We start from the raw sequence: 18,661 nt of genomic DNA on the forward strand, positions 1-18,661 counted from the left end.
AATTGACACAGTTGTGGTCGATTGAATCAACCACTCAACACTGTTCTCATCTCTTGGTGAAAGATTTTCGGTAGCATTCATGCCCCTGAGTTTCGCTTGATGTTTTGCCCGATTTTCAGTTATTCGCAGATCATGGAGTGAGAAGTTTCTATCCGATATCCAGTTTTGTTGGATCTACTTTCCTCGATAAGCGGCGATACTCCCGGAAGCGGTGAAGCGGCGGAAGCTGGCTACAGCAGCTGGTGTTGTAGCTTTACGCATCAGGTAGGAGTCATCTTCTGTGTCGGGCTAAGTCCCGGTGTTTCCCCGAGGATTTCTTGCAGATCGCGCGGGATTCTTGGCCGGGTAGTGCCATGGATAGCGAGGCGAGACAACGTTCTCAGCGACAACGGCGTCGGGAGCGCGCCCGAGAGCTGCAGCAGCAGCGGGAGAGGGAGAGAGAGGCGCAGCTCCAGGCCGCTCGCGAGCGGGAGCGGAACGTTCAACAGCCCGAGGGTGAGGGAGGGGAGGACCGGGAAAACTCGCGACCAGCCCCTCGGCCGGCCTCCAGACCCGCCTCACGACAAAGTGCAGAGGAGGATACATCTCCCCCTGCCCACCGAGAGCGACCCCGTCCCCGCCCAAGAAAGCAGAGACGAGAATCTCACTCTGCTTCGTCCCAAGAAGAGGACATCATAGACGGGTTTGCTATCTCCAGTTTCAGCTCGATGGACGCGCTAGAGGTAGGTCCGGCCGTCATAAACTGTGACGGTCTTCAACTTTCATTGTTTCATTCACGAATACGCTATCACACACGGTACAGAAGGTTCTCAACCTACACTTTATGTCTTTGTGTATATGTCCGCCGATCGCCCAGTCTCCTAGCGGGACCCTCTGCAAAAATCCGGACAAGGTGGGAGGGCGGGTTGGTCCACTCGGCGGGACAATTGTTCGTGTTTGTGTGTGTTGTACTCAGTAAATTGGCTGTCACAGGCCTAATGTAAACAATCTAGGGTCCCCCCGGGCAGCTAGGGGGTGACCAGACCCCGATCCCCAGCCCAGGGGCATGCATGGTTCACGGGCAAGGTGGGGAAGGGAAAGGGACGAAGCTCTATCCCAGGAAATCTCTCTGCTCGGCTTGCAGAGAAAATCAATTACTGTAATTACACACACAGGCCTTTCCAGCGTCCAGACGGCGGCGGCAGGTCGGGTTTCTCCCCACCCAGGGGGTGGCCTCCACCCCCGGGAACCTGTCTGTCCCGACTAGGGAACCCACTAACTCCTGTCACTCCTTATGGTTCGCTCGGAGAGGCGAAGGATCGAGGGGAAAAGCACACAGCAACATGGCTGCCCCAGCCAGACATTTCCATATCCCACTGGGATTTGTCGTAAGGGAAAGGCAATCCTAGATATGAATTCCCTGAATTAAGAGACAAGTGGGTTCAAGTGGGGAGAACAGCACGCCAGACAAACATTTGGCCATAACGTCATCCCCAAAGGTCCATCTATAACTTAGCCTCCTCCTGAAAGGAGGGGTTGGATGTAGAAGTTAATATGCAAATTGTCCCATGGGACTTAAGGCTGAATCCAGTCCAGCTGAGGTTTTGGCAGTGGCTACTTAGCAGTGATGCCTGCCAATGTCTGAAGCCCCCAAGTCTTCACCAACAAGTGGACAACAAGTTTGTCTCTTCTTTAAAGTCAGGAACATGGAAGGTTTTATTGTTGTATAGTTCGTGTGCTTTGTGTGTAGTGTTTTCATAAACTACTTCCGACTAGTTCAGGTTTCTTTGTTTATATTCATCCCTTTGGAGTATGGGGGATTTTCGTCTTACTGCGCTTTCTGCAGCTTTTGTAGGTGAACCCATGTTGCCATAGTCTCGTTATAACCTGCTTTGTTTCTTGTAATTACAACAGAATTGGATTGTTTATCTTTTGTAACAAACCAATTGTGCAGCGTGCAGGTGGACTTGAAATGCATCCGTCATCACAAGACAAATAAAGAACGACTGTTTTTGCATTTGACCTGGACGTTCACTCTTTGGTTATAATAGTGCTTTTCTTTGCATGGTCAATGGCTGTGGTCAGCTTGGCTTAATCTCTGAGTGGACATGATGTTTTGACTCTTTGTATATGTATGTCTTTCAGGTAAATGTAATGAACGTGTGGTCCAGGAGGGAGGCCTGTAGGGTATTGTTGTTTAATCACCATTAGTTTGCGTCAGGGCGACATCTGATTGTGTCCAATCATGATTTACTGTCAGTCAGCATGACTGAAAATGTTGTAATGTTTTGTTTCGTCTACACAGGTTTTTTTGCTGTATTTTGCTGTATAAGATACATTTTGTTGCTTACTCGTGTTTCACAGAAAAAATTTTTGGTTATGCACTGTAATTTTGCTTGTGGTCTTTGTATGTAATAACAATTCCCACATAGACTTCATTAAGTCACCCTCTCATTCATTCATTTAGTACTCGCTCATTTGTTAACTCATTCATTTGTTACTTGATTCGTTCATTCATTCATTCATTCACTCCATCTCTACTATTTGACTGAATTGCCTGGGTGTAATGCACAGGTGATTTGGTAGAAATTCTACCTCCCTGCAATTTCTACAACTACTATGATTAAGTTGCAAAGCATATGCCATTTACCAGCACTTGTGTTTGGAGGATGTCCAGGCATTATCATGAGTATGTCATTGTCAAGACCATTACAACCTATAGTCTGTTCCATCCCCGTGATTTCCACAAACAATATATCTTATTACGCATGTTGTCGGTACTTATTAACATGGCAAGGGCATTGTATACATAGAAGAGGTTCTGCATCGGTAAATCTCACTTGAGCCCACAGTAAACTCCATCTGCTTTTTACATGTAAATTACGGCGCTGACTCAGAGCATTTGAACCCGATCAGGCCAACTCTGTCCAAAGTGTTGAAAGGAACTTTTTTTCCTGGTATGTATGGAAAATTAAGCACCGTTGTCCGAACCTAAAGAATTCAAGCTCAGTTTACGTTTGTGCACCTTTGTAGAGTATACTGAGTAAACTTGTCTTTTACTCAATAGCTGTGTCCAACTCAGAGACAACTGCACATTTTCTGTGGCAACACAAACTCCACCATTGGCCCTGGAATTCGGATGCCTCAGACACTCTTCACTCCGCCATGGTTTGTTGTTTATTGTGCCTCAAGGAATCCGCACACATTCTTGAGGTATTTAACCAGGGAGGTACCACTTGGCCGACTGTATACTTCAACTTGAACTGACCTTAAAGACTTGGGGGAAGGATGTAGACAGCTGGTGAAGTAGAAGCTAAGAAGCTGCTAAAAGGCAGTTTTAGTTATGGCTTTTAAGCTTGCATGATTCACCTTCTAGTGTAAGGTTGCATTGCTTGTTTTCCCCCAAGACACTAGAACTTGGTTAGGTAGAAGCAGAGAACCATGAGCTTGTAGGTAATCCTATAATGAAACTGGAATTAAAAGTGACTGTGAAATGTTACGTTTTACCACAAGACCTGTCTAATAATTTACGTGAATTCATGATGACAAAGTCAATAAGAGATATCTAACCGTATGAGACATTTGATGTCATGAAGGTATTGTTTGTACAAGCATCTGCCCACAGTCAAACATACTGCAGCTTTGTCTAGGAAGAGAATGCAATCAAATAAAGTCTGACTTGTTTGAGTGAGTCTTTCTATCATAAAACACTGGAGATTTTAAGGCCTTACCAAATAGAAATCTTGGCTTAGATCCATGTGAATTGTTCTAGGTAGATGATGCTTCGGGAATAGCAGGAATCATCGAAGCATGTTTGGTAGGAAAGCTTCTCAATCATTTGTAAATGGCAGGAGATTTGTCTGCTTTATACAAGAGCTCACAGCATTGGTGTGGGTTTGAATATCACAGTACGTGGTGTACATTGTCATATCTTTTGTGAACGTATTGATGGTTGGTATCTTTAATCATCTCTCTTTTCATTTTTCTACCTGACGTCTGTGTACAATGTAGTTCAAGATAATGTATTCCCCCGTGATATTTAGTTATTGATGTTATGACAACAAGGAAAATTTCACAATTACTCTCCATCATGTTCATGTATTAGTGCAAATTCGGTACTACATAGCATATGTAGACTGTCGATTGTTAAAAACCTTATATATATCAAGTGTAATCCCTAAAGAGAATACACTTCATTACGTGCCTATCCTTGGGCAGGTATATTGGCTGTTGCATGACTGAGACATTCCTGCTCTGGATTTGTAAGGAATTGTCTTGCAAGATTTATCTCGACTCAAATGCTTCGGTGTTTCAATATCAATGTCTACATCAAGCCATTCATCCCTTGTCAAGTTGGAATGGATGTTATCGTACCTTAGATGCCTTCTATTGCCATGGTAACGGTGTTATTGGAATCTATTAGAGTACCTTTTTCTGAACTGCCAATGGACAAAGGCCAGTACACCTCCAAGCTGAAAGTAAACTATGCCCGTTTCATGTGACATTTCCCTGAAATTGTCATCGAGAAATCCTCATCATTTTCCCTGAACTAGTCAATTCAAAACTAATAGTGTTGACATATTCAGAACAAACGCATTCATCATGTGAATGACTGTCGTTTGGTATGTGATTATGTAAATTTAGGTGCAGATGAAATGTAATGTTCGCCACTTTAACATCTCCTGCTATGCATATTTGTCGTGACAGTTGCAATCAGTCACGGATGCTAGTATGAACGTTGGGAATGAAATATAGCTAAACACTGCAGGTGTTGAACCTTGAAAGACTGTTAGTGTTACCATTATTGTCATGTTATACTGTTCAATGCTTTAATCACCTACCAGGGCTTGAAATCCCACCTGCATATGCAGGTTAGTGCAGGAAAAATTGGAGCTGTGCAGGTAATGTGAACTACAGTCAAACCTGTACAAGTGACCATCTCTACATAAGAACCACCTGGTCGATGTGACCACTTTTTGGTGGTCTTGTAGATAATTTTCCCTATTGACATAAGTATTTATAATCTTGTTTCTAGACCAGTATAGTGGCCACCTGTCTACATAGTCCAGATTCCTCTCAGTCCCAAGAGTGGTCTTCTTGGGAAGGTTTGTATTTAAAGAAAGGAGCTTGTTTAATGCCAGCAGGTTTATTGTAGATATTGATTTTTTCTCTGAGAGCATCATTCTCAGTTTAACTTAAAGGTAGAAAAAGTGTATCTGTCCACAATCCTCCATATCTTACAAAATGTATTTATCGCCGAGGTATCTTAAACCTCCGAAGCTCAACTTCTCAGGGAATAGCCTTGAAGACGGTTATTGATGGCAGATAAAGACTAGTGTGGCATTATTCCCACCGAGTAATTGCTAATTTAAATCTCCAATATCCCATTGTGATGCTCCAGTTTCCGTCACTATCAATACACATCAGTTCTGCCAAGTCCAAGCCAGGCCCGAAGGTTTGTTGGAAAGTTTTTTGACTGACAAATTCGCGCAGCTGGACACATTCTTCGCCCAATATTGTAACTCCTCTTGATACGAGATAGGATTTCTCTGCACAACATTTTCCTCAGGCCTGGAATGCATCTCTAGTTGTTACGACCCCCTTGCCACAAGAAATTGACTGCAGAGCGACTGTAAATTGACCAAAATCGCATTCATGTGACACTATAATTGTAATATGATGCAACATCTAAAAGAATGATTTATAAAACAACAAAACACACAAAAATGTTGATCTGTCAAAGAAATATGTGGAGCAATCTGTCAATTTTTTGGTCGCACAGAGGTAGCAACCTTCAGTGGAAAGTGGGTGTAAACAGTAAGGAAGTGTGACATTAGCCCAGTAGAGCCGAGCCATTGTCATCTGTAATATGAATTAGGTGGAACACAGCAGCACCTTGACATTGATGTCGGGGCTGTAGCTGTGATTATTTGTACGGCTGCTACGCCGTGTCAGGAGTCAAACCTGATCCAGACAAAGGCAGGGAATACCGCCTGTTCTTACTGTACTTTATCCACAAGATCTTATGTTATTCTATTGACATTTTATGATACTTTTACCCTTCAGTTCCCTGACACTTCTGTCCTTCTGTGACCTGAGCTCTGAGGACATCTCTTTCCAGTTAATGCCATTGCAAAAATGCTTTTTTTTGTTCCAAATCTACATGTAGTACTTAAGCCATTTCAACCGTAACAGACTTTTAGTTAGTGTTGCTTTGTCTGTTAGAAGAACTTAGAGAAAGGTTTGTATGTCGGTAAATGCTTAAATCGATAAGGTCAAGTACTACCACCAATCTGTACACCGCTAAATTAGACTCGGAATGAAGTGCCCCAGGTTTTGGAGTCCTATCACTGCAACTTAATCATAGCCAAGTCCAGCAGATAGATTGAAGACATGGGAGGACTGTAAGATTGGTCACTTAGGCTTGATTTACACATGGGCAAAAACCTAACAGAAACTGTGTACAGACGCAAACATAGGAAAACCTCATACTCCAAAATGAGGAAAACTGTGTACGTTCAAAACAAGGAGGTATGCTGGATCATATGTTATCTAGAGAGCTGGCAAAGCAGGCCAATTTACACAAAGAAAAATTTTGATGTATGCAGTTATTGAATGTTTGTGTGTGCACTCAGTTTTCATGCAGCCTGGTTTACGTACGAGCAAAGAACATGAACACAGTGTCCCTGGCCCTCAAGTGTTCAAAATGCAGCATAGATAGAAAACTCACCTTGCACTCCGTGTTCGAAGTGTCCACTTGAAGTTGAATCAGTGACGACATACCAGCAGTTAGCACTGAGGATAAGGACTGAGAAAACTTCAAAATACAAGCGCCATTGTATCATCACAGCGTAGCGTAGAAGGGCTCAGCAGAAGGTCTGCTTGTTGGAATGTACTAAAAGACTGTAATAAAGCTCGGCGAGAGTCGCTCAGCTCCCCTCGGGTTGGTACTCCACCGAGTCAAGGACGTGTACGGCCTAATGTCTCCAGTACGCACTTAGTCGCACACATTCCCCCTCTAACTGTTCCACAGTATATTGACATTTGGGGCTCTAACCAAAGGTCGAGGCGGGCCAGTTGGAATAGCAGGTACAGAACTTCCTGCTGGCAATTTCTGCGGGAGGGAAGGTCTCAGGAGAAATAAGCCAAACGGCTGTAAGGCTTTGTGACATTTTATTGCTGTGGTTTGGTGATTCCGTGGCTGATTGCCAGATTCTCGGGAAGGTAGATGATGGCATCCTTACTAATCCCACTTAATACTGGTTGCATTAGAATTTCGAAGTGTTAGTTATTCTTACAAATGTATTTATGATGTGGCATGATTATTTAAGAGTCAAATGACGTGCGGCATTGACATCAAGACATAAGGCTAAGGGTGCTTTGCCATCATTTCATGTCCGCAATCGCTCAATTTTGGTCGATTGCCATGCTTCCAAAGGCTTGTCAGAGCCTGCAATATTTCAGGCTATTTTGGCCACATCATCTGACCCAAGTTGTTGAAAAAACATCTTTCAAACAGTTCTAAATTCTCCGGGAATGGAAGTGGAAGATGGGACTTGCATATCTTGTCTAGACATGAGAGCATCTCCATATATCATGGTGCTGAGGTATGCACATCCTGTACCTGTGGCAGTGCCTGAGCTTAGAGGGTCTGCATGGGGGGATCCTGGCATTGCTTATGGTAAATTTAGGAGGGCTGAAGCTTAACGGTAAATGAAGTTGTTCCAAATGATTTGGAATCGACTTCTTTGGAATGGTCTTTTGTATTCATGGTCTGTCTGGCAAAACTAGTTTGTAGGCTTTGGATACTTTGTTATGATTTTTGGGCAATCTGGCATTAGACTTAGCTACACAAAGATTTTCTCAGTAATACTTAATGGTGATTCGGGATAAGAAACAATGTGGAACTAAAGTGAGCAATTACGCTTCCCCTAAGGATATCCTGACTTAACATTAAAAGGAAGAACCTGGCTCCGATTAACCATGAATTAAAATGGCTTTGCTACACCTCACGGAAAAACGCATGCAGACCCTCAGCTAACAGTGATACCGATGGCAACAGGGACGTGATTTACAGTGGGAGGATTGGGAACAGTCCTTTTCCATTTGATCAGGATCTGTCAGACAGAAACTTAAGTGCTCACATTTGTCAGAGCAGTAGTGATGTTATTTAGGGACATTGATTTATGCTGTTGATGTAAGTTTGTGGAACACAGAGTGAAAAAAATGGGGTCAGTTGAGTTTAATGTTATCTCGTAGGTACAGGAGTAAGATGGACTTTCATTTACTGTCTGAAGAATGATATGTACTACTATCTACTAGAAAGGAATTTTCTGTACAGCATGTATTTTCTGACTATGGGTGCAGCTACATGTAGGGTTCTGTACGTTAAGGTACTATTGTGCACTAGTATACAGCATGTTCTTGATAGCTAATTATCAGAAAAAATATCAAACCCTGAAATTTTGAAGTTAGCTGTAGAATTTCATACTTAAGCTCTAAATAAAGAGAGACAAAAATGTTTGTGCACCCAGATTTTCTTTTGTGCACCAAAATTTTTAGGTTTGTGCTCGTGGTGCCAAAAATGAATTCTGAGGCTTGCTCATATCCGTACACTAAATACATCCTTTTGATCCTGCTCGCTGTCAAACATGATGTTCATGTAAGATCATGACCAATTACCTTAATGTGCCGGCTGATAATTACCAGTCATAACTTCCAGCTGATGAGTTAAGATTATTGATGCAAAATTATGTGCAAATTTGGGAGGCAACGGTGTGCTTCAATGTTACTGCACAGCAGTATCAAAGATAATCCTGTTTACAACATACAAGTAAACAATGTTATTATTTGTGTAAATCAAGTGTGTTATCTGAAAAATCTACCGGAAAAGTAGATTCATAGAGGGTTCAGGATAGTAATAAAAGGTGTTGATGTTTTTATGAGTAGCTCTCATAAGTTTTAGCATGTTTATTTTCAACAGAATTGAGATACTCAATGATCAAAACACCACCTGTATATGCAGGTTAGTGCAGGTAATGTTGGAGTTGTGCAGGTAATTCTGATGTCTACATGTACCTGCACCTAACCTGCACTGGTCCATGTTCTGAGTATGCAAATGTTTATGAATTTCTGAGCCCAATTCATGAGGCTGATTGTGAATAGCTTACAGCTTTCTTGCTAATTTGTACACAATACCACATTAACACACTTGAATATTGTACATGAAAGCTAATGTGTTGTGCAATACATGTATGATTTACAGTCTTACCTATATATGTTACTTCAGTGATGATAAGACATTGAGGGCCTTTGGCACTTTGTTCATTGGAGAAATTTGAAACACAAAAGAAAGGGGGACATGGGTCTATACATACAGTATGTCATCATTACCCAGGAACTAGTTAAACAATTACAAAGGCAGGTGTTGCCTTCAGAATCCATTATGCTGTGATTATGGGGCGTGTGATGCATTATGTCTAAGCATGTTTGCTGGAGCGGACAGTTTTTACACTTCATTTCAAGTGTCCCTCTGCGTTATAACGCTTTAGTCGGACACATAAACGGCTTGGGTCTACGTACAGAGTCTTAGCAGGTGGTAATTAATCACTCGTTCCTATACAATTGATTTGCTAATTAAGCCTCTCTTAATCGCTCGGTGCATCCAGGCCAGTTGATAAGGTGGCACGTTTTGTCTCAACGGCCCGAATCTAAGGATGACGAACGGCGGGTTTATTTCCTTATAACGGTCCTAATGTGAGCTCAAGACATTTCCTCGTCATCATTATCAACGGTCAATAGTCCATAAATGGCCCATTTAAACACTCCCTTTTCCTCATCTAACCCATAAAATCACACAGTTTTGCTTTGCAAGTGATTGTCAATTGACTCTACGTGCTGTGGTGTGAAGTGTCAGGTTTTTCAGATAAGGACATTTTCAAGGAGACACGTGGATTAAGGCCTATACAGATTATACCAAGGCAGACATGTGAGATTATCCAGTTTCAAGATATGCACTTCAGATTTTACAAGTACTGGTATTAGTAATAGATTAAGGATTCAAGTCACTCTAATAAGGCTATTAATAACCGTACTTGAATGTGAATCAACTTGGAGGCAGCCCAAGACTTCATGTAAGAGCTTCACTAATTACCTTAATAAGCACCTTTTAATTACTTATATAAGATATATGCGACGTTTGAAGCATTAGAATATGTCATTGGTAGCACTGCAAGAATCATTGCTGGCAAAGACAATGTGCAGAATTCAGAAGTAACAACTATCGAACAGCAAAGCCATCAGTAGCCATTAATCACTAACTATGTGTGGGAAGATCAACAAGATAAAATGGTGACAGCTAGAGGCTACTTTCTTAGATTGATCTTGTCTAGATTTGTCCACTTTAGAATATGATAGGCAACTCTACAGTGTACCTGTATGTACTGTATGTGTATCTGTATTATCTTATTAATCAGCCAGCATATATAATTATAGAATGTAATTGCCCTTTGGCATAATGTACCAGTTTTGTAGACACACTGTGGTATGCTGTTACATGTAAGTTACATCAAGGAACATCTTAGCCCCTTATACATGTATCTACCTTGTAGAAGTAACTTCTTCATTCAACAACCAGGGGTTTTCACTTCTTATACAGTCTCTTGTGCTCATGGTTAGGGAATAAAGAACCTTCTTATAATAATCTTATACAGTCTCTTGTCAACCATATGAAATTATTTATGGGTGTAAACTTCAGTTTTAAGACCTGTATGATGAAGAAGAAAGCATACATTGCTCACTCAATCCAGGGTATTGTCACTCCCTTTGCGTACATTGCAATGGTGATTAGTACCTATCGGTAGGGGAAATGCTATAATCATATAATAGTGTGGATTTGTGTGATAATTATTATGCCTAACAGCATACAGTCTGTCTATACTATACTATCTATACTTATCTGAGAGGCAACAAATAGAATTGTTGTGGCCTTACATCCAATATCACTGATCACAGAAGTCATATAGCTAAGAAACAGAAATGCATATGCTATCGCTTTGTTGTCCAATGACCATGAAATTGCACATAACCTTGGAGCTACTTGAACATGTAACTTGTATGTAACAGCCTATAAAATTGCTATCAATTACCTCACAGTCTTGTGGTTAAGAGCCAGACCCCTTTCCACAAGTCGGCTCCGCATTAATGCCTCTTGAAAGCTGCAAAGATAGCACACATGGCGCAGATGGAGGTTTTGGAGACCTGTGGACATGAAGATGCATGCGCTGATGTGTAACACAGAGGCATCAGCATTCAGCATGGCTACTCCACTGTCAGTTGCTTGACACTTTTCCACCACTGTTTCTAATTGCAGCAATGCCCAGGAGGCCCTTGGCTTGCATATGTACAAATTGGTACACTGGAGACTCAGTATGACACAAGCATGTTTGTTGATGCTGGGGCTTGTTGCTGTTTTTCCCTGGAATGAATCTTTTTGGCATGAACCGTCATAACTGTAACGAGGCACTTACAGCTGTGGAGACGTATGTTGACATCTTGAAGACATGTGGTGTTAAGATGTTAATGTACGTGTCCTCTGCTAGGCTCAGCCTGGAGTCAAGAATATGGCAATGATTACAAGTGACATATCTTTCACCTTGAAGGTGGATTCTATGGACTGACCCTTGCTGCCCCAAGGGAGCGATACCCTTGTATACTACAAGGTGTTATGTTTGATGTCTGGCCATGCTTCCAGTGGGGTTGGTTTTTGAAGATGTGCCTCCTGACACATGGTTTACAAATGGGCAAGAGGGAAGGGTCTCTTACTGTAAATTGCAGATTGCTCTTGTGCGAGTCATCCATGGTGGAAAGGGTCCTCCAGGTATTGACAGATCTGCGGCAGACTGCTCGCTGCATGATGGTGGCTTCCTGGTGTCATTGGTAGTGTCTTGTTGTGTAGGTTGTAGAAAGAAGGAAAGGACTTGTGTATGTCAATATGGACATGGTCACACCTGTGGTGCAGTTGTTTGAAGAGATCTACATTGAACATGTCAAGATTGTGTTTTTTGTGTGTGGACAAATAAGAGGAAGGGTCCAATATTGATTCAATTTGATTGTGTGAGAAGTTGCTCAAATGGTCAGCATTTTTAAGTACCGGGCTCTCTATCAGTCAAAATTTTGTCAAGCCCAGAAGGGGCCAAGGAAGTTTTGACATTATCCAGTTTAAAATGCTATTTTATGCATTATGAGGTGCAAATTTCAAATGGCATATTCTTGATTTTATGGCAGTTTTGATTGCATTGCTCATGACCGGATGAAAATGAAATAGGATGGAAATTTTTGCTTGTTAAATTCAAATTCTCAGAGACCAGAAGGACATGTGAAGTTGACCTTGACCTTGACCTTGACCGTCATGCTGCCTAGTGGTTGTGAGGGTGGTTATGGTTTATGGGTTTACTTTACATCAAGCCAACTGGGAAAAAGATTGTCACTTGTGTGGTAAACAGTGTCTAGACAGGCACTTGTGTATGTGAAGGTGGCACTTAGTAGTTTTACCAACAGCATTAGTAGTGCAGGTACGATCTACTTGGAAGTCCAAGTGAACTAACGGTGCAGTCACATTCGTCATCAAGCAGGCTGTGCCAGAACCAATGGCTGACAAGAATCTCACACAGCTTTCTCCGCTGAATTTTGTATGACACTCAACAGATTGTACGACAATGGTGCTATGCATATGACCATGCCTGTAGCTAGTGTACAGTTGAGCATGTGTATTCTTGAAAAAAAAAAAAACAACAGTGATTCCATGTGTGTACATATGTATGATTCACAGGGATTCATGCAAAAGAATTGTTCATTCTACTGTATGGTATCCACGTTACACAAGTCCATTTCTTCCAGTGAGCTGTTGTGTTACGCCAAGGGGCAGTCCAGTTATACCGGCAATACAGATACAGATAAAAACCTCCTTTCCACATAATATTTAGAAGTATACACACGGGCATCACTAACTCAAAATACACCTCCCAGCAGAGAGGGCCTGTTGTAACTCAGGATATCATGTTACACCACTCATGTTTCCACATTTACATAACAGGTGATACAGGTGTTTTCATTCACGTCTTGGCAGGTAGTTACACTGCTTACAGTGCTTGTTGACATTTCCATAGGATATCACTGCAGAGGGGATTGATAGGAAGCATTGAAAAAGAGCAGGATTTCTTTTGAGATAAGATAAATTATGCAATACAGCTTTGTTTTCTTTCTATGACTTGCTAGCTGTGTATGAAGTATTTCCTTGTTCAGATTATCAGAATATTTCATCCAGTAGTTTCCAGAAACATTTTTCAAGAAGTACCTGGATATTTTACATCCGGATTTGTCTCTAAGTTTGACAGGGTTCTAACAATTTGCAGATGTATACAGTACATTTTGTAACCACCATGAAACAAGTTATCAAAGTACATGTAGGTCTACTTATATTGCAAAGTTCTGTTATCCAACTTGGAAATTATAATGTATATTATAACATTGTTATCATTTTGTGTGCAATTTTTTTCTAACTCCAGGAAAGATGATTTGATATTCTTAATGTTAGTAAAATCTTCGATGTTCCAGCAGTGTGAATTTGATGATCAGCATATTCTTGGAAAAATCCACTTGTTTATGAACTTGTCTGTCATAGCCTCAGGACTGTTCAGAGGTCCCAGACAGTAACCCCCCATTTCCGGTGCTTTTGGGGGAACGCTCCCTCCAGTGGACTGGAGGTCTGCCAACATAGCATGAGAACTCTCTGGTGCTTTATACTTGCTAATACAGCAAGTGTTGAATAACCCACAAATCTGTCTGTGTTATACCAGACTGCGAACTAACTATTACCAAGAAGGTTATATATTCGGGTCTTTGTGTCTGTCTCTTTGTGAACAGCATAACTTGTGAAGTCTTTGATGGATCTTAGTGGTATTTGGTATATGTTGGCCTGTGTTGGCAAAATATGAAGTTTTGAAACTCTAGGTGTTGGGGTTTTCTGTGCATAAGAAAACCTGTTCCCAAAGTGTAGATCCAGACTGCTACCGTAGTACAGACTGCTGTATGCCTCCAGGCAGTGCAATTTACTTCTTGCCCTATAAACCCCTCCATTCATTCACATGGAACGTCTGCACAGCAAATATATAACTCAAGAGAACAAACATTTACACCAGATCAACAGTAATGCTACTGTCTTGTGTTGTCCATTGTCACAGATAAACTGGTAACAGCTCACAATTGCAGTAACTAATCATTTTGCCTTTGGTTGTGCTAACTGGCTGTTAAATGATTTATAATTAATGTATTCCTTTTTATTGTTGAGCATTTATCTACCATGAACAGCTTTCTAGGCTGTCTAGCTTTCAAGATAAACTGTTATTCCAGACAAGTGATGGTGTATATCTAGCTCAAGAAGGAAAAGAATGTACTTACAAATTACTATATATCTACCAGTAGTACACGATTTGTCTTGGATTTTCTTTGAATGGTAATTACCCCCAAGGCATCTGCGGGTGAAAGGAGAGGCCAGAGCATATGCTAATGATTTGGTGCACACGTTGGGGGTGTGTAAGGTCACACCTGCCCACAGGTGTGCTCACCTGAACCAGTCCCTGTCAATCACAAACAGCAGGCTACAGCTGGATGGCCGTGTGTTTCCATTGTACTATGTAATTGTGTCATCTTTGTGTGTGCTTCATACATGGAGCCAGCCAGTAACAAGCAGTCATTGGGCGAGTCATATATTATAATCACATAATGGGTACACACACAAGGAAATTTTCTGTTAAATTTAATGTTACTCAAGCAGCTGGATAGATTTTGAAAACTGTCAGAAATTTGAAGTATGGATGGATGACCTGGATGTCTAACCTTCATTGATGTACATAATGTGTAATTATGTACCTACAGAACACACAGTACAGAAAAAGTGGGATCTTTTGTCTTCCGCTATAAATCAATTAAGTTGTCATCACTTGAATTCGGGGCACAGGAGTTGAGTTTACAATTGAACAGACACCTATAGGTGTAGACCATTAAAAAAAATTACAGATTATTTTCGTTTGATATTTGCTAATTTCTTTGGTGCTCATGATGTCCTAGCCAACAAAATAAAAGTAAATGGTGAAATATAACGGATATAACTGTAAACGTTTTGCACATGCCTGTGACATCTTGGGTACCGCTGCCTTTCTGATGTACAAAGCACTGGACGTCTGCCAAAGCCACCTGCACCTGTGGTGATTGTCAGGAAGCATCTTCTAAACCCTGACAAGACAGAAGCAGGACCCTGCTAACTCCCCCAGGTGTTGTACATTAGCGGCCAGTCAGGAGAGGTGTACATGAAGTCACGCTGATTACACCAATGTTAAACACAGCTTCTCCAAATGACACTGGCTCCAGATTGGGCCAAAGTTGCCCCGCAATCCTGTTAAACTGTTTATTTTATCAACCTCCAAGTAATAGTAGTAATAATACGAGTTTTAGCTAATGCAAGTATATTTCCATGGCCCCATACCAATCGGAGGTAGAGATCTATGTTTTTGCTCCAAGGCAGAATCAGTACAAGCAGATTGGGATGAGATTGTTCGCATACACTCAGAAAATGTGGATAGAATCACAGATCTGTCTTTACTGGGATCAATAGGAATCAGTTAGGTTTTCATTACTGCTGCGTACGAATGTATTATTTTGGGTTTGTGCATCTGTCTGGACAGAGTAGGTTGAGAGCACTGGGTGGTGAAGATTGACAGGCAGAATGACAGTAGATCAAAAGGTCAGAGACAGGAAATGAATGTGAAAGTCTCAGAATCTGTCTGGTAGCCAGCAGGAATTAGAGGTCGATATGGGGAATTCAGGAAGCCGAGAATTGCATGGACCCTCCAAGTATGCATTGTCCTAGTCCCGATCCGTCATACAATCTCCTCGGTTGTTCAAATAAATGTATCATACCTCATCATAGTTAAATCAATTCCTACAGAGTCATTTAGGATATGAAGTTATATTGCTGTAATTAATAGCAGCAAATGATGTCAAAGGAACTAGAGAAATCCTTTCTTCCAAATTCGAATTTCTGACACACGTCCAGATCCCTGTGCACAAATTTGCTGTGATACGGAGCCAATTTCTGATTTTTCATTATCTGTGAATGGTGCTAAAACAACTTCTCTTCCTCAAGGGACTTCAGTCAATCTCTTTCCCTACTAAAAGTGATTAAGGCATTCTGTGGTTTATGGCCCAGACTCAGGTGTATTGCTATTGCTATTGCACCATTCATAAAACATACAATCTGCTTTATCTGACATTATTTACATTGAAGATTACTCTTAAACAAAAAAAATAAAGCAAATGCAATGATTATTGCAATTATTTTTATTTACACACATTTCCAATCGATAAACATACATGCTAACAATTTATGTCTTGATCATAGTCTTTATGTAAACCTATACATCATTACATAGTAAGGAATGGTAATATTAACATTGCTGGCACTGTTAGTGTTAATGATACATGTACTCAGACATTAAACTATAGCCCCATTGTTCACACGTTCATGTTTATAGTCATGTGCTGCCCCCTAGAGACTGTTATGTATACATGGTCCCTTTTAAGTTATGTTTTACTGTGAAGTTGCTCTTACCAGACGCATAACCTTTCACGTTGTACGCTAATTCCTGTCGTAAATTTCTTCACCGATCTAACAAATGCCATCTTCTGCTGGTAGACCGGGGGTATCGCGTTCGTGTTTTGGGGACAGAGTTGGCCGCGGATTTGTCGCGTCTTTAATGTCTTGCACCTGAGACGATAAGAGTTGATGTCGGGGGTTTGTGAGTGTTGTCATGTCAAGGTCAAGGATTTAGTGGCCTCACAGCGAGGAGTAAGAGGGTGAAGTATCAACATGGGCCGGATTGGAAACATATGAGGGAAATGTGAGGAGGGTGGAAGACACAGTTTTTCCCCACTGTTACTGGGTACATGTCTGTGTTACTTAGGGCCCAGTCACGGTTGTCGTTCATTCTGAAGACATTTTTGGGATATACTTACAAAATTCCGCTGTCTTGTTATGGAAAAAGGCTCTCTTATATCCCTGGCGGTCACTGGTTCTATCACAGCCTGCTTGAAAATTTGACATCAAAATCGTAAAGAGGGTCTACATGGAATGTGACTGTGTTGTAAAACATTTCTGCAGAATGCTTTGACACTGTGCAACACCCACATACAGTCCCACACGGCAGGAAAGGAATTGCAAACTAGACAAATCAAATTATGCTTTTTGGAGTCCCCTTAGAGTTAAGACGATTCATGTTCTACTTAAGTGTGGGCGTGCATGTTTCCACGTCATTGGTGCCAAGCAAGATTTTAAGCTGTATTTTCATATAAATGACACTTTAATGACTTTGTTGTAGTTACATCAGTGTATATTATTGTGGGTGGGATGGTTATGGGATAACAAGGTTTGAAACAACAGAACTAATCCCTCAAAGTCAACTCAACTAGGATATGTGTTAGTAGTCACCAGGGCTCTAGCCAGCTCAAAATCTTTTCCCCTCAGCCCAGGTTCATGATTGTACCTGGGGGGAGAGTGCTAAAAATCTAAGGGGGCCCGGGGACAAGCCTTTAAAAATTTTAAGCCTTTAAAAATGCAATTTCCCACATTTAGAGAGGCAGATCATGGAGTTGAGAGTGGTTGTTGATGGTCCTTTGGATGTTTTTATATTTTTACCCAAGATTTTTTGTCAATTTTGTCCTTCAAGGTAGACGGATTGGTTTCAAAAATTTTCCATCACACGCCACAAAGTTCCTGCAATTGACAGCAAAACGGGTGCTGGCTAGAGCCCTAGTAGTCACCCATTTCTCAACAGGGATATTTTATGTTTGCCAGTCGGTCTGCAATCCAGCATCACATTTACTGCACCACAAAGGTGGCTGGTGATGAGCCGGCACCCCGTTTGTGGTAGGTGATTAATTTTAGAACTGGAACTAGGTTAGTTGTGGCTTAGCACATGGCATCCTTAGCCCACAAAATCGATAGCTGTGAATGAATTGGCGCCTGAAGGGTTGCAGCCGGTAACCCTGGGTAACCTGGGGCAGACAGGAAAGGCGCTAGGCCGGGAATTGTGACTGAAACACGAGCTAACTGAAAATAGAGCTGTCTCATTGAAGGTGCGTTGCATGGGTGCTTCATGTCTAGTGCTTGAAATTCTTTTTTCTGCATACATGACCTGCACCGGTGCAGGTGATATTGAAAATCACCTGAAAATTATCTGTTCCAGTCAAATTTTCCTGCATTTTATCTACAACAAAATGATCATTGATATGTTGTTTATGGAACTACTTATGTATGCTTTATCATTCTATTATTGACTTATTTACCCTAAATGTTTTATCATTCTATTATTGACTTATTTACTCTATCACATGTATATTAATTGAGTAAATGTCTTGTTCTTTTTTAACAAGCTACACTAGGCATGAAAAGACTGAAATGGGAAAAAATGTAACATTTATTTGTCAGCGATGTCAAATTTGGCTGTGGTTCCCCAGAATTTAAAAGTCCTTTCTTCAAACTGCAGCTTGCAAGAACATGATATCCCCTGGTACCACCGGATAACTCTCGCCACTGAAGCATGCAGGGTTTCCCAGATTGTTTTTACTA

General features: G+C 41.3%; 1 protein-coding gene across 12 annotated transcripts in view; it reads left to right on the forward strand.

Moving 5' to 3' along the window:
- Positions 1-220: 220 nt before the first annotated feature.
- The window catches only part of LOC109464849 (autism susceptibility gene 2 protein-like), a 205,740-nt gene continuing 187,299 nt past the window's right edge, over positions 221-18,661 (forward strand). For 4 of the 12 annotated variants that reach the window (XM_019761955.1, XM_019761985.1, XM_019762008.1 and 1 more), the window contains exon 1: positions 224-722. In XM_019761955.1, the coding sequence (XP_019617514.1) occupies positions 354-722 (369 nt within the window). In that variant the 5' untranslated portion in view covers positions 224-353. Of the gene's footprint in view, positions 723-18,661 lie in introns of all 12 variants that reach the window. The other 8 variants (XM_019761970.1, XM_019761948.1, XM_019761992.1 and 5 more) reach the window with 5 other exon arrangements.

Source organism: Branchiostoma belcheri, unplaced genomic scaffold (genome assembly GCF_001625305.1).
Source record: "Branchiostoma belcheri isolate BF01 breed outbred unplaced genomic scaffold, Haploidv18h27 scaffold1, whole genome shotgun sequence".
Classification (NCBI taxonomy): domain Eukaryota; kingdom Metazoa; phylum Chordata; class Leptocardii; order Amphioxiformes; family Branchiostomatidae; genus Branchiostoma; species Branchiostoma belcheri.